At 45.0% G+C, this 24,210-nt stretch overlaps 1 protein-coding gene across 1 annotated transcript in view; it reads right to left on the bottom strand.

Annotated features, from left to right (window-relative positions):
- bub3 (BUB3 mitotic checkpoint protein) overlaps positions 1–24,210 on the bottom strand; it is a 38,454-nt gene that overhangs the window by 11,313 nt on the left and 2,931 nt on the right. The window contains exons 2-4 of the mRNA XM_055646768.1: positions 17,528–17,722; positions 12,351–12,420; positions 9,015–9,166 (exon numbers count right to left, since the gene is read on the bottom strand). Coding sequence (XP_055502743.1) covers positions 9,015–9,166; positions 12,351–12,420; positions 17,528–17,722 — 417 coding nt within the window. The remainder of the gene's footprint in view (positions 1–9,014; positions 9,167–12,350; positions 12,421–17,527; positions 17,723–24,210) is intronic.

The following is a 24,210-nucleotide window of genomic DNA, read 5'->3' on the forward strand; positions in this document are numbered from 1 at the left end:
CTCTCTCCACCCACCCCCTCCCCCTGCCTCTCCCCCTCCCTACAACTCCCCACACTTCCCCCTCTCTCACCCTATCCATCTCCCCATCCTTCCCCAATTTCCCCCCCTTTCCCCCCCCCCCTGCTGCCTCTCTCTCCCTCCCCCCCATCCCTCTCCCCCTAACCCTCCCTCCTCTCCCCTTCCATCCACACCCTTCCCTGCAACCCTCCTCTCCCCTACAGTCCCTCCCCATCCCCTCCCCTCACCTCCCTCCCTCCTCCCTCACCCACCCCTCCTTCTCCTCCACCCCTCCCCTCTCCTCTCTGTCCACCCCTCTCTGTCTCTGCCCTCACTCTCTACCCCCCCCCTCCCCTTCTAGATGCGCCTGCGTGTTGGGGGCTATGCGTCAGTGGATAGGGCAGTTATGGGGTAAAAGGACCGAATGAATATTAATATAATATCAAGTTCGCTTGTGTGTGTGGGTGGTTAGTGTGTGTAACGCCGCATGCCACCCCCTAACACGCCCCCCCCTTCCGAAACGCACATTGGGGGAACAGACCCAACGGGTCTGCACTTGGTCTAGTAACCATTATAACTACAAGATTTAACCATATACTACAACATGCAAAAGGTGAAAATTACCTGTGAACATTTGAAAATGCATATGCGCTGGTAACATTTACCGTTTCCCTGTTGTCCTAAAATAAATAAACTATATATAATGAGACTAAACAAGATTTCAGCTAAATTGTGCCTCTCAATGATAAAGATATTTGCCAACTCACTAGAATGCTAAAGAAAAGTGAGAATATTTTGGGTCCAATAAACTTCTACAGCGCTAAGGAACGTCTATCTTATCTTTGGAATCTTATCTTTCTGTATTCTTGTGCATCTGCACTATTTTCAGCTTTGCCGTTGAAACTGCAGGCATTTTAACCCCATAAGCAAACTTATTCCTAGGAATGAAAACTTTAGACAAGGAACTGCAGATGTTGGTTTTCAAAAAAAAAGTGCTGGAGTAACTGAACGGATTAGGGAGCATCTCTGGAGAACATAGATGGGCAACATTTCAGGTCGGGACTCGAGTGGAGCCTCGATTTGAAATGTCACCCATCCATATTTTCCAGAAATGCTGCATGAAACAAAACTACCTCATTCTGAAAACAGACTCAAGTTACCAACGGCAACCTTTTTATACTTGAAAATGGGAATATAACAAAATTATACTTATTACTTGATGCAAAGATAAGTATAATATTCAATATACCAAGTAAAATGTGCTTTCATTCCAAACAAAACATTACATAGTTGCAGTAGATTATTTAGTCTCTCAAGTTAGTTTGGCCACTCAGTACATTATTGGCGATCAATAACATCCAGTCATATTATATCTATTACCTTTAATTTGCCAAAAACTGGTGTTACAAAACGTATATTAATCATGCCACAATACCTATTTAGACGACAAATGTTTTTGATTTTCTTCACCGTGCAAGAAGGAACACTTTCAGGGCTCGAAATTATTGGTTGCCCGGGTGCCAATGGCGACCTAAAACCCCACCAGGCAACCCAAGAGCCCTGCCATTTTGCCCGGCTTGGGAAGCACCCGGGGACACCTATCATTCAGCTCTGGCTGGGGCCCCTCTCTCTACCTCTCCGTCCACCATTGGTAGGCATGTCCGGGGCAGCCGGTTCTCCGCTCTCCCCCTGCTCCTCATCCGCCAGCATGGCCGGCCACCTAACTACATGTGCACTGCCACGACCTGCACATCCTCCCCTGCACATGCGCACAACCACGGCCAGCATATCGGCCGCCCTGCACACAGCCCTGGCAACTGGTCGGTGTTGGCCACTTTCTCCCTCCCTTTGCATTGTGGTAGATCTGGCCGCCATTGCTGTCTGGTCGCTGCCTCGCCACGACCGCTGAAAACCGTCGCAGAATCACTCCCTGGAGCTGGAGTAACTCCCAGGAGTAACTCTTGTCAATGGTATATTAATACACTGAACTTTTATCTCCTGTTCTGCATCATGTTTACATATTCTGTTATGCTGCAGCAAGCAAGAATTTTGTTGTCCTATCTGGGTCTCTTGACTTGGACTTACGGGTTCTTGGGAAAAAAAAGAGCTACATTAAATTTAGTTGCATCTGGTTGGGTAACTATGGTAGGGTGAAGACTATTCCATACTTTAATTGTGCAGGGGAACTCCATGGAGCAGCCAGCATCTCAGGATGGAAGGCCTGCCGTCCGGCGCCCTTCCTGCCTTTCGATTCGTTCCCGCCATGTGATGTCACAATGCTCGATGCTCGCAGACGTCCAATCACGATGCCCGACACTACTCACAGACGTCCAATCGGAATGGATCATTTGCATGTACGGCTTCCGGCCGCGTTTCTTCCTTTGATTCACCAGACTGATTCCTGGAATGTCAGGACTTTCAAATGAAGAAAGACTGGATAGACTCGCCTTGTACTCGCTAGATTTTAGAAGATTGAGGGGGGATCTTATAGAAACTTACAAAATTCTTAAGGGGTTGGACAGGCTAGATGCAGGAAGATTGTTCCAGATGTTGGGGAAGTCCAGAACAGGGGGTCACAGTTTAAGGATAAGGGGGAAATCCTTTAGGACCGAGATGAGAAAAACATTTTTCACACAGGGAGTGGTGAATCTCTGGAATTCTCTGCCACAGTAGGTAGTTGAGGCCAGTTCATTGTCTATATTTAAGAGGGAGTTATATGTGGCCCTTGTGGCTAAAGGGATCAGGGGGTATGGATAGAAGGCAGGTACAGGATACTGAGTTGGATGATCAGCCATGATCATATTGAATGGTGGTGCAGGCTCAAAGGGCCGAATGGCCTACTACTGCAATTAATTTCTATATTTCTGTTTCCCTCTCCTCACCCCTCTCCCATCCATCCCTTTCTCCCCCACCCCCCTTCTCTCTCTACCCCACCCCCTTCCCTCTCTCCCCCCGCCCCCTTCCCCCTACCCCTCTGTCCCTCTTCCACCACTCCCCCTACCCCTCCCCTCCCCACTCTACCACTTCTCTCGCCTTACCCCACCCCTCTCCCTCCCCACCCTTCCTTTCTCTCCCCCACCTCTTCCTCCTACCCCTCTGTTCCTCTTCCACCACTCCCCCCGTCTCTTCCACCACACCTGCTACCCCTCCCTCCTCCCCTCCTCCACTCTCCCTTCTTCTCTCCTCCCCCTCTCCCCACCCTCTCCCACTCACCTCTCTCGCCAACTCCCCTCCCCCCCCCCACCCCCTTCCCTCTCTACCTCACCCCCCCTCCTAGTTAATATCTACCTCTCTCCCCCTTCCCTCTCTACCTCCTGCCCTTTCCCCCTATCCCTCTGTCCCTCTTCCATCACTCCCCGAGGCCCCTCTCCACTCTTCCACTTCTCACCCCCACTTCACTTCCTCCACTCTCTCCCCCCCACTGTTTCCCCTCTCTCCCCATCCCTCCCCTCCCTCCTCCATCCCCCCTCCACCACATCTCTCACTCCCCCCTAACCTTGCGCTCTCCTTTTCCTCACAAATCTATCCCATTTCCTCCTCCTCTCCCCTCCCTGCACTCTTATCACCCCCCCCCCCGCAAACGCCGTTGGTGAAACAGACCCAACGGGTCTGCACTTGGTCTAGTTAATATATAAAACTCTCGTCCCATCCTACCGCCTGCCGTCCAGCGCCCTTCCTGCCTTTCGATTCGTTCCCGCCGTGCGATGTCACAATGCCCGATGCTCGCAGACGTCCAGACCCCCTTCCCTCTCTACCCTTCCCCTTCCCCCTATCCCTCTGTCCCTCTTCCATCACTCCCCCTACCCCTCTCCTCCTCCCTCCCCACTCTTCCACTTCTCTCCCGCTTCCCCAGAATGGATCCATTTACATGTACGGCTTCCGGCCGCATTTCTTCCTTTGATTCCCTGCAACTCCGAAACCAGACGCAGAATCGCCGACATCTTTTCCATTTCGGTAGAGATTTCACTTTTCTAAGTATCCGCTCCTCATTACATTTCGCCGTGTTTAAGTACACGTTTTTAATCAAATTCCTTCACCCCCCCCCCCCCCCCCCCCTTCCCAATATTTCAAAAATAAACTGGTATCTCACCCATAGAAGCAGCACCAGCACCAGCACCAGCCCCAGCCCCTGGTGAACGTTCCATTGTGTGATGTCACAATGCCCAATGTTCACATATGTCCAATCGGAATGGATTCATTTACAGGGGGGGATCTTATAGAAACGTATAAAATTCTTAACAGGTTGGACAGGCTAGATGCAGGAAGATTGTTCCGGATGTTGGGGAAGACCAGAACAAGGGGTCACAGTTTAAGGATAAGGGGGAAATCCTTTAGGACAGAGATGAGAAAAACATTTTTTCACACAGAGAGTGGTGAATCTCTGGAACTCTCTGCCACAGAAGGTAGTTGAGGTCAGTTCATTGGCTATATTTAAGAGTGAGTTAGATGTGGCCCTTGTGGCTAAAGGGATCAGGGGGTATGGAGAGAAGGCAGGTACAGGATACCGAGTTGGATGATCAGCCATGATCATATTGAATGGCGGTGCAGGCTAGAAGGGCCGAATGGCCTACTTCTGCACTTAATTTCTATGTTTCTATGTTTCCATCACTCTCTCCCCCACCCCCCGCCCCTCTCTACCACCACCCCCTTCCCTCTACCCCTCTGTCCCTCTTCCACCACTCCCCCTACCCCTCCCTCCCACTCTACCCCCTCCCCTACCCCCCCTCTCCCCCCCCTTCCTTTCTCTCCCCCACTCTCTCACTACTGTTCCTCTTCCCCCCCCCTCTCCACCACCCTCTACCCCCCTTTCCCCCCCTCCCGTCACTCCCCCCCTCCCCTCCCTCCCCTCTGTCCCTCCCTCTCACCATTCTCCCTCTCCCCCCCCCCTCTCCCCCTCCCCCCTCTCCCTCTTCTCTCCTCCTCCCCTGCCCTCTCCTCCTCCCTCACTCTTCCCTCTTCCCCCTCCCTCTCCCCCCCCCCCTTCCCTCCTCTCTCCCACCACCCCCTTCCCCTCTCCCTCCCCCACCACTCCCCCCTCTCACACCACCCCCCCCCCCCTCTCCCACCCACTCGTTCCCTTACCTCTTCCCCTACCTCTTCCACTTCTCTCCTACCCCTACCCCACCCCCTCCCTCTCTCCCCCACCCCTTCCCCTCTGTCCCACGTCCACCCCCTCCTCCCTACCCCCTCTTTCCCACTGTCCTCTCCTGCTACCCCCCTACCCCTCCTCCCCCCTCCCCTCTCCACTTCTCCCCCCCCCCCCCCCCCCCTCTTTGATTCCCCCTCCGAAACCAGACCAGAATCCCCCCCCCCCTCCCCCCCCTCTACCCCCCCCCCCCCCCCCCCCCCCCTCCTAGAAGCAGCACCAGCCCCAGCCCCCTTTCCCCCCCCCCAATCAGGTTAACCAGACTGATTCCTGGGATGTCAGGACTTTCATATGAATAAAGACTGGATAGACTCGGCTTGTGCTCGCTAGAATTTAGAAGATTGAGGGGGGATCTTATAGAATCTTATGTTTCCTTCTTTCTCTCCCTCCTCCCCCTTCCCTCCCCCACCCCCCTTCCCCCTACCACCCCCTCTACCCCCCCCCCCTCCTTCTCTCCCCTACCCCCACCCCCTTCCGCTCTTCCACCACTCCCCCTACCCCCCCCCCTCCCCACTCTTCCACTTCTCTCCCCCTTCCTCCTCCACTCTCCCTCCCCTCTCTCCCCCCACCCCTCCCCCCCCTCCTCCCCCACATCTCTCTCCCCCCCCCCCTCTCCCCCTCTTACCCCCCCCCCCTCCTTTCTCTCCCAAATCCGTCCCGTTTCCTCCTCTCCCCTCCCTCCCCTCCCTTCTCCTCTCCTCTCCCCCCCCCCTCCCTCCACCTGTGTGTTTGGGTGGTGGTTAATGCGAGTGTGATGCCGCACCCCCCCCACAAACGCCGTTGGGGAAACAGACCCCAACGGGTCTGCACTTGGTCTAGTATATTACTAAAAGTCTGATCTTGACCGCTTTTGGCCCACTGTGCTGCGATTTCCGAGAGTACGCCGCCACCTACGGCCGTCATTTTTGGCCACCTCGCTCAGAGCCCCCCTCCGCCTTCCGGGACCGGAGGATTTTTCCCATCGATGAAAAATCAGAGATATTAATGTTTTTTAAAAATCATCCATTCCCTCTGCTGCCCCCGCTGGCGACAGGGGGGAGGGAATATAAAACCCGGAAGTGTAGTCCCTCACTCAGTCTCTGCCAGACCCAGGAAGCGAGAGGGTCACGGCTTTGAGCTAAGAATAGCACTGAACGCGTGTCTACTCCACGGTGTGGCTGTAAAGTGGCTGTTGCCCAATTGTTTGCCTCACCTTTTTAAAAAGTTTGTGTTCACAAAATCAATTTTGGATGTCAGGTGGCTGCAGCCCAATTGTTTGCCTCGCCTTTTTAAAAGTTTGTGTTCACAAAATGAATTTTGGTTGTCGGGTGGCTGCAGCCAAATTGTTTGCCTTGGCTTGGCTTTTAAAATCGCTGCAACAGTTGGATGCCAGCCCAAGAATCCATTCGGCCCACAATGTCTATACTAGCCCTCTGGAATCTAGTACCTTCGGCCCGCAACACCCATACTAGCGCAACAGAAAGCCCCCCCCCCCCAACCCCACACACTGGCGAGCAATATTGGAATTGGTGGAGAGGTGGAATATTGCGTTGGTGACCAGCCCCCCTGTGTGATGCTGGGACCCAGTGAAAATGCAATGAGCTGCTTGGCTTGAGCCTGCCATGTGTTTGAAACTGCAATGGCAATGGAAATGAAGTGAAAATGCAATCAGCTGTTTGGCTTGAGCCTGCCCTGTGCTTGAAAGTGCAATGGCAATTAAGTGAAAATGCAATCAGCTGTTTGGCTTGGCCTGCCCTGTGCTTGAAACTGCAATGCAATTGGAAATTAAATGGAGTAGTTTGGCCTGCCTGAAACCATTAATTTCGGCCCACAATGCCCCTATTAGCGGAGAAATCAGTCCCTTTTGCCCAAAAATGCCCTTATTAGCCCCAGGAGGAGCATTTTGCCCCCAAAAGACCCGTGCCGGGCCAGTAAAAGTGCCTTTCACTGAGATTTCACTCAGAATTTTTTTTTAAAGAGCCCCTTCGGCCCATCAGTGAGTATTCCCCCTGCCAGTATTAGGAGAGTTTCTCTCTTTTGAAGGCCACGCCCCTTCGGGGAGGGACTATAAAACCTGGAAGTGTGGCGGTGCCTCAGTTCTCTGCAAGACGGGGGAGCGAGAGGTCGCAATTCTCAGTCTGAGCTGTGAATAACATTGAACACATGTCTACTAAACCGAGTGGTTTTACTGACCCGTCAGTGCCCTTAATGTGGTTTGAAAATAGAGTTTGGAAATGCAAAAGTGTGTTTTGGTTTGAAAGTGCTAAAGCTGCTTTGCCTTTGGTTTGAAAGTGCTAAAGCTGCCTTGCCTATGTTTTGAAAGTACTAAAGCTGCCTTGCCTATGTTTTGAAAGTGTGAAAGCTGCCTTGCCTAATGAAAGCTGCCTTGCCTTCTATATAATTATAAGTCTAACCTTGACCACTTCCTGTTTGCGCTTCATAGGAAAAAAATCACTACCACATACGGCTGTGATTTTTGGCCATCTTACTCAGAGTCCCCCTCCGCTCATCAGGTGCCGAGGATTGAAAGACACACACACGCACGCATCCGGAGAACACCCATGCGCTCAAAGGGAAAAGGAGCAAACTCCATACAGACAGCACCCATAATCAGGATCTATTCTGGGTCTCCGGCAATTTTAGGCAGCAACTTTATGGTCAATGTACTGCCCCGTAGTCTTGAACTGAATTAAAACATACAGTAGTTGTAAAGGGGGACATAGCGCCACTTAAGAGATTTAAGACTGAAAATGGAGTTTCTTTTTTTTTTTAGTAACCAAAGTTATCAACGTATAATTTTTTTGTGTGTTGGAAAAAAATATATAGTGGTACAGTTGGTGGACTTGCTGCCTCACATGCCAGAGATCTGTGATCAATCCTGTCCTAGGGCACTGTCCACCTCGGGCGGGGGCAGGAGGAACAAAGAGGCAGAGACAGTGGGCTGAGGGAGAGCTGGGAAGCGGAGGAGAAAGCAGGGACTACCTGAAATTAGAGAAGTTAATGTTCATACCGCTGAGGTGTAAACTGCCCAAGCGAAATACGAGGTGCTGCTTCTCCAATTTGCGGTGGGCCTCTCTCTGGCCATGGAGGATGCCCAGGACAGAAAGGTCGGATTCGGAATGAGAGGGAGAGTTGAAGTGGGGAGCCACCGGGAGATCAGGTTGGTTATTGCAAACTGAGTGGAGGTGTTGTGCGAAGTGATCGCCAAGCCTGCACTTGGTCTCACCGATGTTGATCATACGCTGAATATTTCAACCACATTTTTGTTTGGAAGTGGAAAGAAATAATAGAAATTGCATTAATTGCAACGTGTAAAAAGAGATGAGATACTGTTTTGTAATTTTGTTGCACGTCATTGTGGTATATATCATGCCTTGATTGGTGAATATGTTTAGGTTGTGACTTTATTTGAAGCAGAAATTATATGCAAATGCTTCATTGAGCATAATTCCGACTGGTAATTACGCACTTCGTCCGAGCACATTATCGCACGCGTCATGCAAGCAGTCTTAAGTGACCACTTAAACTGTCATTTGGCAACCTAAAAAGCTGCCTACGTTGCCCGGCTGGCATCAGTGAAAAAAAGTTAAGTGAGAGCCCTGACTTTCTGACATAATCCCCGTTGAAATTAGATCAAATTTCAAAATGTCTCCGTTCTGAATACAGAGGACAAAGTTTTTCAAACATGACAATTTATTTAACATTTTAAATCATTTAACAAAATCATGTAATTATTTTCCGTACCTGGGGAATATTCACCTTTGAATCAGAACAGAGATTGATAAAGAATAAAAATCCAACTTGCATCTCTAAAATCAAGATTTAAAATAACAATTAACCATTGAGCCAACTTCTATCTAAAACATTACTTTAAAACAATAGTACTGCTTACCCTTTCTGGCTGTGCGAATGTCCCAGCATTGCAAGGTGTTCTAGGATCCCACAGCTTGACTGTTTGATCCCAACTTCCCGTGACCATTACGTTCACTTCTGGAGAGTATTCAACGCAACGAATTGCAGCATCATGGGTACCCACAATAGATTCTATTTTAAAAAACAGCAAAATTCACATCAGGAAAACACTGTTTCTCCCTGGTCACAAACTGTGACTATTTTAGTGTAAAGAAAAGTAAACCATAAAAACCCAATTGTAATATGGGTCACATTCTTACGGTTCTTGGAATAGACCCATCCAATTGTACACGTGTATAAGATACAGCATTCAATTTTCCCATCTGCACTGCCAATACAGTTATATACCATGGGATTTCAAAAAATCCAAACTAATACAAATTAGTCTTCTGATATTATTTACCCATTGCAAGCTGCTGATGCTAGCAGGTGTTTTTATTCACAATTTGTTTGGCCATCAGGGCAGCACAGTTGCACATCAGTAGAGTTGCTGCCTTAGTGCCAGATACCCAGGTTCAATCCTGACTGCAGATGCTGTCTGTACAAAAATTGTATGTTCTCCCTGTGACCACGTGGCTTTTCTCCAGTACTCTGGTTTCCACCCACATTCCAAAGACATGCAGATTTGTAAGTTAATTAGCTTCTGTAAATTGTCCCTTTCTAGGATAGAACTAGAGTATGGGTGATCATTGGACTTGGGAGGCCAAAGGGCTAGTTTCCACGCTCTCTCTAAAACACAAATAAGTAGCAAATAAGAATTGCATTGCTAATAGTGACATTGGCTAGAGATTTGGAATTTAATTCAACTCGGCTAAATAGTTTTTTGCTCAAAGATTCTTCTACATTTTACTTATGATAAAGAATATCATGACTATCATTAAATCAATTTAAATCACTCATTCAAGGGGCAACCTGTTTCACCTGTCTGAAGGGTTAACCCAAAACGTCACCCATTCCTTCTCTCCAGAGATGCTGCCTGTCCTGCTGAGTTACTCCAGCTTTTTGTGTTTATCTTCGGTTTAAACCAGCATCTGCAGTTCCTTCTTATACATCTTTCACTTTTAAAGCTCAACACTGGGGTTCAAATGAAATAATCACCCCAACTACCTGCAAGGCAGCTTGTACACAGTGACAGTTACTGTCATACAAGTTATAGCGACATCCTATTTGCTGTTAGATAAGCGACTCTTCTCGCAGATTCATCTCTACTTCAGCAGACATGAATGTTATCACCATATCCAGAGCTGCCAAGTTTTGTCAGAGCATTTCAGTATTCTAGTACTTATTTTGATGAGGAAATCAGTATTTTACAGTGCCATTTTGCTGATTTTTTTTAATGTGCAGTCATACCCATGTAAGAGTACAAGAATGCATAACTTTGCTACCAATTGACACGTCCTCTATGCACCTTACTTGACAGTGCATTCATTGCCATCTCTTTATATACTGCTGTTTGAACGGCTGCTTCTTGCGTTTAGCACCAGATGATGATGATGCAGAAGCCATTTTGGAAGCCTCCCTCTCACTCTCCCCCTTTCCCTCCCACCCTCCTTCCTTTTTTCTCCCTCCCTCTCGTATTCCCTTCCTCCCTCCCCTTCCTTCTCCCTCCCCTCTCCATCCTCTCCCTCTCCTCCCTCTCCACCCCCCTCCCCGTTGAGCCCACCCACCGTTCTGTAAAATCAAGGCCAGTCCCAATGTAACTGCAACCCCACTGGTAACCTTTCACCACTAGGCTTATCCAGAATTCTATCACTGCTTGAAAAATAATCAAAGGCTCAACTACTGAGAAAGAGAATTCCAAAGACTCATTGTTATACAAGAATTTTCCTGTGTAAAGCCCATAGTGCTATGTTTAACGCCCATAGCGCTCCAGCTGGTAGCGCTATTTTTAGAACCCATAGCGCTGTGGCCGACAGCTCTTCATTTAAAATTCCCACGAGTGAAAACGGACAGCCCTCTGTTGAAATTTGGAGCAGGACAGGCAGCGACTCTGGAGAGAAAGAATGGGTGACGTTTCTGGTCGGGACCCTTCTTCATACTGAACTGAACTCCGTATTTAAAATCTGTATTTAACAACACAAAATCGTACATCCGTGTTCTAATCGCATTTCCGTTCAAAATACGGAAAATCCGTACTACTTGGCAGCTCTGTATACCCCATGTTTTTTTATAGTAAGCACAGAATAGTTGGGGGAAATAGTAGGAAATATAGATGCCTTTAATGCCCATTTTTAATGAAATCAGAAAAAAATGTTTGTGAACCAAATATAGACCGGATGGCATAACTCTAAAGGATGTACAGGAAGATAAATCTGGCTGTAAATGTTCATAAATCTTTGGAAATCCCAGGTTGCAAATGGAGAGAACAGGTGGAATCCCTGTAGGTAGGAAGGTTGAGAGTTATAACTGAGCATTTGTAACATATCAGTTTGGCCAAAAAATGGCCCAATAGCACTTCTATCAGAGATGTGAATACTCTAGGAAGTACGGAATATATTTACAAGAATGATTTTAGGAACATTGATTTCAATTATGGGAGTCAGAATGCAAAAGTAGAGGACCTCCACCTGGAGCAAATAAGTCTGTGTAGCTTTAAATAAGCTAGAGAGAAAATGTATTCCATTAGTGATCATAGAGATGGGTGACTGAGGGTCGTGGGAAAGAAGTTTATGCAAGGATATTTTACAGCATAAAATTATTATCTGTAACTTACTGCCTGTAAGGGTGGTTGGAATAGTCAAACAGGGCATCCAAAGGGAATACAAAAAGAAAGGTGCTGGAAATACTTAGGACTTCAAACCAAATCTCTTTGAAGAAAATGTTTCAATTCAAAACTTCATAATCAAACTGTTAGAGGTGTTTAAGATTTTTTTAAATGTATGTAGCAAAATTGCTGCACAATCATGCAGATATGCATTAAGGACCTTGGAAAATGCGCCATAGAGGCAAGTTCATATTAAAAACGTTTTTCTAAATACAGGTAAGTCTGAGAGTCAGACTGTTGAATGTATTGCCAATTACTGAAAGACACTATTGAACCCAGGAATAGTCTAGCTACTGATTGAAGCAAAGGAAAGAAGGTGTATGCAAGTAAAATGGTCATGATAAAGGCTTTTGGTTTATACTGAATAAACATAATATTTGGGACAAGCAGACCACCAGAATTCCCAAAAGTTATATAAAGAGGAAAGGTACTTATAAGGTCCCTAGATTAATGTAACTGGTGAGCTGGTGCAATAATTAATTTGAACTATAGACAGAGACCTACAAAAGTGTATTCTATCACATCAATATGTTTAAAATAAACAGTTCTCACCTTGGTCAGTGTTTAAATCACGCATTTTCAGTGTTAGATCCAATCCGCCACTCCACGCATGAGTTGGATCCTATTTAAAAGGAGATTCGAAGAAATGATGATTACAAAATTTAAAAAATGCTGGAAATTCTTAGCAATTCAGGGAAGTCGGGGATAAGAGGAACAATTAACAATTCAGGTCAATGACATTTCAATATGACAAGGAAATCTAACATGATTAAAGGAACAAACAAGGGGAAAGAGGCGAAGAGAACAAAACAGAATATATGATAGGCTGGAGATTAAGAGAATTAATAAATAAAAGTGGTAGCGGTGATAACACCCAAGAGATTATTTGTTGATCATGGTTGATGTTTATGGAGGATATGTTAATAAATGATGAGAGGGCTGGAGTATTAAAGAATACTGAAATTGAGATATATTGCAATGCACGATACGTGAGATTAAGCAATGTTGAAATACTCAGAAGGTACGGCAGTACCTCTGAGAAAAGAAAACAGTTAACATTTGTTTGAGCAATTGGTAAATGAATAACTTTAATTAAATTGAATCCTGCAGGCTGTAATATGCATAAAAGATAAAATGTTGCAACAAACCAAAAGGCTAGAAAGAAGAGTGAAGAATGAAAGTAGGATAAAGTAGTAAAATGACAAATAATAGGAACATTTGACATCTGTTTGGCAAAGGTGGTCATCCAATCTGACTGAATTTCCCCAATGCAAAATAAGCTATATCATGAGCAGAGAATGTACGCATGAATTTGCCAATGATTCACTGTGTTACCTATAGGACCGTTTGGGTTCTAGACTGATGGGAAGGAAAGAGGTAAAGAATCAGGTGTTGTATCGCCTGCAGCTGCAATGGAAAGTGGGTGAGGAATGTTAGCAGAGATAGTAGTTTGCAGTATTAGTAGAGATAGAACCACTGAGTCGTAGAGGGGACAATCATGAGAATGGCATTATGAGAGGCAAGATGTATCTGTTTGGAGATAGTAGGAAAGACGATTATCCAGTAAACACTATGATGAGATGGCAAGAACACTATGATGAGATGGCAAGAACAAGGGGAACCCTATCCTTTTTGAGAGTGAGTGAATAATAAGCAGAAACAAATACAGGAAATGGAACCGTTAAGACTTCAAAACCATAATTAACGAAAAGAAGATGTCACAGAAACACTAATATGGAAGGTGTCACGGTTAATGAGATATGACAAAGCTGCAAAAAATTATGAAAATTGAACAGAAGTCTTACAGGAGATAATAGGATGGAGCTGCCCTCATTATTTACCATCCCTAATATCTACCCTTTCACACAATTATCCTCCAATTTCTACCATCTCCATCTAAGTTCCCCAGCCAGACATGTTCTCCCTCATCTTTTAAACATTCCTTGGAGGCAATTCGCTCCACAACTCAAGCAGCACAGCAGTGTCGTTACAAGGGACTCTGTCTCGCAATGGCATCAACCAAGTTGAATTTGAACCCCGTGTGTCTGCATGGAGTTTGCATGTTCTCCCCATGACAGTGAGGGTTTTTCCAGATGCCCTGGTTCCCTCCCACACCTCAAAGATGTGCAAATTAGAAGATTGAATCATCAAATGTCGTAATGTGTGGGCGAGCGCTATAATCTGGAGGGAGTTGATGAGAATGTCAGAATAAAAATTGTGTTATTGCGCGATTGACCCAAGCGAGGTTGATGATAGGTGCAGACTCCATGGGCCAAAGGGGCTATATTGCTGTGACTCTCTCTTCCATTTCCAAACAAAACCCAACTCCTCTTCCGTCGCAAATTCCCCAACTACAGGAGAAACATTTGCCCTCTTATCTCTTCCTTCGACCATCTAGAAATCAAACTCTCATCCAAACAAAGGAAAAGGTGGATATTCCCAATTCAGTCAAATGCATTCTTGACATAGTACCATCTAAAATAAGGCAACTGTAGTTTGAGCAATTGCTTCTATCTAGTCGGTGTGGACTACAAAGCTTCCAGTCTCCTATTATCTTAATTCTCTATCCCACTCACTCTAGGATCTCCATCTTCAACTTCCTACATTTCACCAACAATCTCCGTATGTGGGAGGACATGTAGAAGCGGCCTGGCCCGTTGTGCATTTTCAGCATTAGTTATGGATTTCCAATATCTGCAACATTTTGTACCTCACATTTCCAGTCCTTTTCTCTCCAGTAACTGCCTGATCTATTGAGTATTCCCCGCCTCTGCTTTTAATTTAGTATTCAAACTAATTGGATTTGTTAAACTAAACATTATCAATACAGTACCAAGATCCATGCTTTGTTTTAAAAGTTCTGTACTTTTTTAAATGTGCCTACCTCAATTTAACTAAAACACTATAAATACAGAATGTCACTTTATGACATTCTTGTAAAGGATTCAATGAATACCTGCTATTTATCCTTAACATTTTGCTCATCCCCTGCTAATTCATGCATTAAGAATTCAAAAACAATGATTAGTATTTAAATTACTGTTCCTAATGCTGCACTCAAAATAATTGGTCAAGAATGGCAAAGCGTTCCATTCGTTGTTGAAGCCATATTTCAAGCACACCATTTGATCTGAATATTATTAAAAGTTGTGACCTATTGCAGGAGCAAATTTTAATGTCACATGGATGTCAGCTACAGGGAAGCGCACAGGAGAAGCAGAGATTAATTTAATTCCCCAAGGGATAAATGGCCAAAATCAGAGAGAATAGCAGTGCAAAGGAGTGGAAGAAAATGAGATGTGAATCTGCATCATTCCAGAGAAAATTTAACTAATTTGCCCCTCTACGTAACTCACTCCTCTCACAAATTGGATATGTTTACTTCACTTTCCAAAGTGCCAAGACCATATATCGGTTACTTCACTATCAAGAGGCCAAGGATGCAAAATGGAATTGCAAAAGTATTTAAACTGTAGTTACATGAAAAATGCAAGCATTCGTCACAATTTTTTTAATTTTCACGGTATAAACAGGTACCGAATGGAGGTAAATTAACATGACAGCTGTATGTGCAAGAACACTGTGTAATCCTTTTAGGTAAAGCACCAAAGCTCTTAGATTGCAAAAGCAATATGGTACAAATGAACAATATACTCAAATATTGAGTGCTAATCACATAACTGATTCTTGTCATTCGGGTTACTTCATAGCTTACATGGATAGGGAGTTTATCAGAGCTGTAGACAAGCAGTTTGTAGCCATGCAGGGGACATTTCCCCTTCACTCCCCGAGGCCAGATATTTAAAGAATTGATCAGGTACAAATTATTTCAGAAAGTAAACAATCAATGAATGATATTGAAAGCAGTAAGCAGAATTAGAATGGATATACCAGAAGGGAGTTTAAAGTTGAACTATACCCAACCATAAAATGAAAATCAAATTACAAATCTGAAATAGACAATAGGTGCAGGAGTAGGCCATTCGGCCCTTCGAGCCAGCACCGCCATTCAATATGATCATGGCTGATCATCCCCAATCAGTACCCCGTTCCTGCCTTCTCCCCATATCCCCTAACTCCGCTATTTTTAAGCCCTATCTAGCTCTCTCTTCAAAGCATCCAGAGAACCTGCCTCCATCGCCCTCTGAAGCAGAGAATGTCACAGACTCACCACTCTGTGAGATGAACAAGGACCCCCAGATCGCGTTGTACTTCCCCTTTTCCCAACTTGACGCCATTTAAATAGTAATCTGCCTTCCTGTTTTTACCAGCCAAGTGGATCTCACATTTATCCACATTAAACTGCATCTGCCCACTCCCCCAACCTGTCCAAGTTACCCTGCATTCTCATAGCATCCTCCTCACAGTTCACACTGCCACCCAGCTTTGTGTCTTCTGCAAATTTGCTAATGTTACTTTGAATCCCTTCATCCAAATTATTGATGTATATTGTAAATAGCTGCGGTCCCAGCACCAAGCCTTGCGATACCCCACTAATCACCGCCTGCCATTCTGAAAGGGACCCATTAATCCTTACTCTTTGTTTCCTGTCTGCCAACCAAATCTCTATCCATGTCAGCACTCTACCCTCAATACCATGTGCCCCAATTCTGCCCACCAATCTCCTATGTGGGACCTTATCAAATGCTTTCTGACAGTAGAGGTACACTACATCCACTGGCTCTCCCTTGTCCCTAGTTACATCTTCAAAAAATTCCAGAAGATTAGTCAAGCATGATTTCCCCTTCGTAAAGCCATCCTGTTACTGCTATCCAAATGTTCGGCTATTTCATCTTTTATAATTGACTCCAGCATCTTCCCCACCAAAAAGAAAAAGGTGCTAAAATCATTGAGCCTGACAGTCAGAACTTCTAAAGACTCTGACCTGAAACGTGAACTCTTGTTTCCTTTTCCACAGAAGCAGTCTAACCTGATGAGTGTTTTCAGCATTTTATTTGTTTCTATATTGTACCTTAACAATTCCAGGACACATTACAAGCAATGAAATACATCTTTTGAAATTTATTATGGTAGGGATGCAAGGCCATTGAAACCAAATTGTAAATAGGCAACTCTCACAAATACAAATATGATAACAAGAAAATCTTTTTTCTCACTGAGATATAAAATCCACAATTCCAGGGTTAATCCCATAAACTACCTCAAAAGTTTAATAAGATCTTTTTACTGCTACCCAATAGATTGGTTATAATTTATCATCTCATCCAAATACAAGACCTCTAACAATGGAAATGTACAGAAGTCTATTTTTGTGTTCTAGTCTTTGTAAATATAGATTAAAAGAATTTAAAGATAAATAATTCTCAAGTGCTCCTGATGCATGAAAAAATGTATATTGGAATAATGAAAAATGTGAGAAATAATTTGATGACAAGAAAATATAATTTTGGAATATTGGTATAGTAAGGGGTAGAATGTGCCCCAAAGCTTGAACCCGTGCTCTTAAAAGGAATTAGAAAAGCAGAACAAGAAAAATAACTTAGAAGAAGGTAAAGGTAATTGCAAAAAATGGAGGGGGGGAATAAATCAAGTGTGGATTAAAATTAGTAAATATGCAAGTTTATTTATATTATACAAAATAAATGAACATGTTTGTTATCATATGGCTTGAATGTTACCTCTCACAGGAAAGATTACCGTTTGCTCATACTAATACATTTTCAAACTCCGGTAATCACAATTAATTTGCAAATTAAATAGCCTCTTACATGAAAAGCACAGTCCAGGACAGACCCCGAATGTTGGTATTTTAGCCGCATATTATTCGATGCGATATCATACAAACGGACAGTGCAGTCCCAGGATGACACCAAGAGGAACTGTGAAGTGTTTGGGCTGAACTTAATAGCTGATATTCCATCCTCTGGACATTGGTTTAGTTTGAACTCATTTGAGCCAGTCATCTGAAAACACAAATATGAAATATCTCAATAAAAGGGTTTACTAAAACTTGACAAACTAAGAAATTCAAGGAAGGAAATTATTACAGTCACCAAAATAAATTATTACTTCCCTCGAGGAGGAATTAAATAGTACTTTGGGGAAAACAGCAAAGACAGGGTTTGCAATGGAATGCACTAGTGCTTTCAGGGCTCTCGCTTAACTTTTTTTCCCCTGTTGCCAGTCGGGCAACCTTGGCAGCTTTTTAGGTTGCCAAATGACAGCTTAGGTGGTCATTCAAGACGGCTTGCATGACGCGTGCAATAATATGCTCAGACGAAGTGCATAGCTACCAGTCGGAATTATGCTCAATGAAGCATTCACATATTATTTCTGCTTCAAATAAAGTCACAAACTAAACATATTCAACAATGAAGACATGATATATACCACAATGACATGCAGCAAAATTACAATACAGTATCTCAACTCTTTTTACACATTGCAATTTCTATTATTTCTTTCCACTTCCATACAAAAATCTGGGTGGATTATTCAGGGAGTGAGAGCAGAGTTACATGGTACACAAGAGACCCTGGTGAGAGCCTCATCAATAGTAGGGGAAGACCCCCGTTCCCTAAAGAATGAGGACATCTCCGATGCCCTGGTTTGGAAGCCATTGGTGGGAAATTTATGGTAGCTCTTTACTTAAGTCCACCCTCCACCACCTCCAAATTCCATTTGGAATATTTTTGGAGGACTAGGAAACCAAGAAGCAAGAGTTGCTCCAGCCAGTTACTCCAGCTCCAGGGGGTGATTCGGCGTTGGCTTTGAGCGATCGCAGCGAGGTGGCGGTCAGTTTCCAGCCCTGCATTATTACCCTCTTTCTGCCTGTGCCACCACTTATCTTGTACACCATTGTACCATTTATCTCTTCTTCCCCCCCTGCAAGGTTGCTGATTCAGACATTTCCCTTATAACCCTTCACAGGCAAGATGCTGTCACTTCCAGGCTTGGGAGCATCCATGAAAGGTTTCATTACATTTGCCTTCTGGGCAAGTTATTTGATATAAACTGTGGATATCTCAATTATGGCTCCCAGTCATATATCTTTAAGCAAGAAATGAAACAATTCCAGATACATTATAACATCATATTCCAAATCCAGTTTCTGCAACCAATATCAAATATTTTAATATAAAGAGAATCTAATTGATCTGCAATTTGTAAGTCACCCAAAACATATACATTAGTCAATTAGGCAAAACCTCTCAACAGTATTATCCCAAGTTGGGCCAAATGCTCAAACTACATGAGTTACCATTCAATATAGTCATTGCTAATCGATGCTGACCTTAAGTCTTCTTCTGTGCCAGCTTACAATTACTCTGAATTCCTTGAAATATATATCTATGGCCACCTTAAGCATATCTAACGATCTGGCCTCCACCACCCACAGGGAATTCTTGATTCATTACCCTCAAGAAATTTCTACTCATCTCAGTTTTAAATCATAAGATCATAAATGATAGGACCATGCGGTCCATCAGGTTTACCCCATCATTCAATAATGGCTGATCTATAGCTCCTTCCCAACCCCATTCTCCTGCCTTCTCCCCATAACCTGACACCCTTATTAATCAAGAATCTATCTATCACTGTCTTAAAAATATCCAGAGACTTGGCCTCCACAGCCTTCTAAAGCAAAGATTTCCAGATACAGCACCCTCTGACTAAAGAAATTCCTCATCTCCTTTCTAAAAGAACGGCCTTTGATTCCCAAGTTCATTTGCACCTCCGATTTATGGATTTTCTCCCCATTTAGAAAATAGTCTACCCCTTTATTCCTACTACCAAAATGCACGAGTCAACACTTTGCCACACTATATTCTATCTTCCATTTTTCTGCACAATTTCCCAACCTATCCAAGTCTTTCTGCAGAGTTCCTGCTTTCTCTACACTACCTGCCCCTCCACCTATTTTCGTATCATCCACAAAGTCTTCAATCCCCTCATCCAAATCATTAATATACAATCCAAGCGAAATATGAGGTGTTGTTCCTCTAATGTGCGCTGGGCCTCACTCTGACAAATGGAGGAGGCCCAGGACAGAAGGGTCAGTGTGGGAATGGGAAGGGGAGTTAAAGTGTTGAGCAACCAGGGAAATAAGGTAGGTTTAGACAGACTGAAGGGCGGTGCTCAGCAAAACGATCACCGAGCCTGCACTTGGTCTTGTTGATATACAGGAGTCCACACCTGGAACAGCAGAGATGAGGTTGGATGAGGTGCAAGGAACCGCTGCCTGACCTGAAAAGACTGTCGGGGTCCTTGGACGGAGTCGAGGGGTCACGTATAGGGACAGGTGTTACATCTCCTGTGGTTGCAGGGGAAAGTCCCTGGGGAGGTTTGGGTGGGAAGGGACGAGTTGACCACGTCAGCCCAGTGCTGACGTGGATCTTGGACAAGCAGCAATCAAAGAGAAGCAGGGAGAAGAGCTTATAGGCTGAAACCTGTGGGAAAGGAGTCAGTGGGGGAAAAACAGTTTAAAAAGAGCGCCAAAAGCCAGTGTTAGCCCAGTGCTTACGTGGATCTTGGACAAACAGCAATCAGAGAAGCAGGGAGAAGAGCTTATTGACTGAAACCTTTGGGAAAGATAAGTCACAGGGGGAAAACAGTTTTAAAACTGAGGAATTGGGTTTGTAAATTGGTAAATTAGGCAATTTATCAGTCAATATAAGCAAAGCTGCTCTAGAGGAGCGGCAGAGAGTCTTTGGCGAGGAGGCCGAGAGGAAACTACGCAAAAAGCTGGAGAGGATGGGACGTGGTGAACACATGACAGGACAGATGAGACAATGTGATGCTTGCAGAATGTGGGGGCCCAGGGACACGGATAGAGCCTCTGGCTGCTACAACTGTGGCAAGTGCATCCAGCTTCAGCTCCTGAAGGACGGTGTTGGGGCACTGGAGAAGCAGCTGGATGACCTCAGGGCCATGGGGGGAAAACGAGTGTTTCCTGGACAAGACCTACAGTGAGGTTGTCACGCCGATGATACGGGAAGAACGAAGGTGTGTGACTGAGAGAAAGGGTGGTAACCGTGGAGTGCATGAAACCCAGGTGGCTGTGCCTAATGAAAACACGTACGCTCTCTTGGAAACTGTCAGGGGAGACGATGCTTCCGGACACGTCAGTGGCTCCAATCCTTGAGATGGGACTCGACCGGCGTCTGGCAGAGCCATAGTGGTGGGTGACTCCATTGTCCGGAGGAGCAGACAGGAGATTCTGTGGCGGCAGACGAGACGCGAGGATGGTATGTTGCCTCCCTGGTGCCAGGGTTCAGGAAGTCATGAGCCAAATTCAGAACATTCGAGAGAGAGAGAGAGAGAGAAGGTGAACAGCCGGCAGTAGTTGTGCACGTAGGCACAAACGACATCGGGAAGAAGAGGAAGGAGGTTCTCCAACGCGAGTTCAGAGAGTTAGGAAGAAGAAAAGCAGGACTTCTAGGGTGGTTATCTCTGGATTGCACCTCATGCTAGTGAGGACGGGAACAGGGAGATAGAGGATTTTAATGTGTGGCTGAGGGGCTGGTGCAGGGAGCAAGGATTTAGATTTATAGACCACTGGGATGTCTTCTGGGGTAGGGGTGACCTGTTCAAAAGGGATGGGTTACACCTTAACTGGAGGGGGACCAACATTCTGGCAGGCAGGTTTGCTAGGGCTGCACGTGTGGGTTTAAACTATATAGTGGGGGGGGTGGGGGGGGGGGGGGGGGGGGGATTGACACATTGGGAGTATAAAAATGGAGTTGAAGGAGAAGTGAGTACAGGAAAAATTACAAAAGATTATCGAATTAATGGGAAGGAAAGTTCGAGAAGGGATAAAAGAGTAAGGTCAGGACCAATTGCGAGCGGTGTGTGGGGGACATGAATACGGAGGTCAAGTGTTGTATATGAATGTGCAAAGTATAAGAAACAAAGTGGACGAGCTTGAGGCTCAGTTAGAAATTGGCAAGTATGATGTTGTGAGAATTACAAAGACATGGCTGCAAGAGGGCCAGGGCTGGGCACTGAATATTCAAGGGTATACCTCCTATCGAAAAGACAGACAGGTGGGCAGAGAGGGTGGGGTTGCTCTGTTGGTGAGGAATAAAATTCAGTCCCTTGCAAAGGGTGACATTGAAATAGGAGATGTGGAGTCAGTATGGATACAACTAAGGAATTGTTAAAAATACCCTAATGGGACTTATCTACAGGCCCCCAAACAGTAGCCTGGACATAGGGTGCATGTTGAATCGGGAGTTAAAATTGGCATGTAGCAAAAGTAATGTTGTGGTTGTTATGGGAGATTTCAACATGCAGGTAGACTGTGAAAATCAGGTTGGTACTGGACCCTAAGAAAGGGACTTTGTAGAGTGCCTTTGTGATGGATTCTTAGAGCAGCTTGTATTGGAGCCTACCAGGCAGAAGGCAATTCTGGATTTAGTGTTATGTAATGAACCGGATTTGATAAAGGAACTTGAGGTTAATGAGCCATTAGGAGGTAGTGACCATAATATGGTCAGGTTTAATCTACAATTGGAGAGGGAGAAGGGTAGATCGGAGGTGTCAGTGTTACAGTTGAATAAAGGGGACTATGAGGCCATGAGGGAGAAGCTAGCCAAAGTTCACTGGAAAGATACCCTAGCAGGGATGACAGTGGAACAACAATGGCAGATATTTCTAGGAATAATACAGAAGATGCAGGATCAGTTCATTCCTAGGAGGAAGAAAGATTCCAAGGGGAGTAAGGGGAACCGTGGCTGACAAGGGACGCCAGGGACAGTATAAAAATAAAAGAGAAGTACAACATAGCAAAGATGAGCAGGAAGCAAGAGGATCGGATAATGTTTAAAGAGCAACAGAAGATAACAAAAAAGACAATATGTGGAGAAAGGATGAGGTACGATGGTAAGCTAGCCAAGAATATAAAGGAGGATAGTAAAAGCTTCTTTAGGTATGCGAAGAGGAAAAAATTAGTTAAGACCAAAGTTGGACCCTTGAAGACCGAAAAAGGTGGATTTATTATGGGGAACAAGGAAATGGCAGATGTGTTGAACAGGTACTTTGGATCCATCTTCACTGAGGACACAAACAATCTTCCTGATATAGTAGCGGCCAGAGGTTCTGGGGTGACAGAAGAACTGAAAGAAATCCACATTAGGCAGCAAATGGTGTTGGGTAGACTGATGGGACTGAAGCTGATAAATCCCCAGGACCTGATGGTCTGCATCCCAGGGTACTTAAGGAAGTGGCTCTAGAAATCGTAGATTCATTGGTGATAATTTTCCAATGTTCTATAGACTCAGGACCAGTTCCTGTGGATTGAAGGGTAGCTAATGTTATCCCACTTTTTAAGAAAGGCGGGAGAGAGAAAACAGGGAATTATAGATCAGTTAGCCCGACATCGGCAGTGGGGAAAATGCTGTAGTCAATTATAAAAGATGAAATGCCGCACATTTGGATAGCAGTAACAGGATCGGTCCAAGTCAGCATGGATTTACGATGGGGAAATCATGCTTGACTAATCTTCTGGAATTTTTTGAGGATGTAACTAGGAAAATGGACAAGGGAGACTGGATGTAGTGTACCTGGACTTTCAGAAAGCATTTGATAAGATCCCACACAGGAGATTAGTGATCAAAATTAGGGCACATGGTATTGGGGGTAGAGTGCTGACATGGTTAGAAAATTGGTTGGCAGACAGGAAACAAAGAGTAGGGATTAACGGGTCCCTTTCGGAATGGCAGGCAGTGGCTAGTGGGGTACAGCAAGGCTCTGTGCTGGGACCGCAGCTATTTACAATATACATCAATGATTTGGATGAAGGGATTCAAAGTAACATTAGCAAATGTGCAGATGACACAAAGCTGGGTGGCAGTGTGAACTGTGAGGATGAAGCTATGAGAATGCAGGGTGACTTGGACAGGTTGGGGGAGTGGGCAGATGCATGGCAGATGATGTTTGATGTGGATAAATGTGATGTTATCCACTTTGGTATCAAAAACAGGAAGGCAGATTACTATCTAAATGGCGTCAAGTTGGGAAAAGGGGAAGTACAATGGGCTCTCAAAGATAGCAGAGTCAGGGGATATGGGGAGAAGGCAGGAACAGGGTACTGATTGAGGATGATCAGCCATGATCACATTGAATGGCAGTGTTGGCTCGAAGGGCCGAATGGTCTACTCCTGCACCTATTGTCTCTAGGGCGGGTCACTGGGTCATAGGGCTTGACGCACAGAGCCCCTCAATCCATCTGGAGGACATCGCAGCTTCCGGTATATGTTTTTAATACACGAAACGCGTGCTTTCCTACCTATTAAAAACCGCTAAAATGGTGAATGTTTGCGCTGTAAAAAATTGTGGAAATCGGGGTAAGCATGAGAGACATGTACCCAACTTCAAAGATCCAAAAGTGAAACGAAATGAAGGTAAAGAGAAGCGAGAGCTGAAGGGACAACAACAGCTAAACTGCTTG

Source organism: Leucoraja erinacea, chromosome 15 (assembly GCF_028641065.1).
Source record: "Leucoraja erinacea ecotype New England chromosome 15, Leri_hhj_1, whole genome shotgun sequence".
In the NCBI taxonomy this organism is placed as follows: domain Eukaryota; kingdom Metazoa; phylum Chordata; class Chondrichthyes; order Rajiformes; family Rajidae; genus Leucoraja; species Leucoraja erinaceus.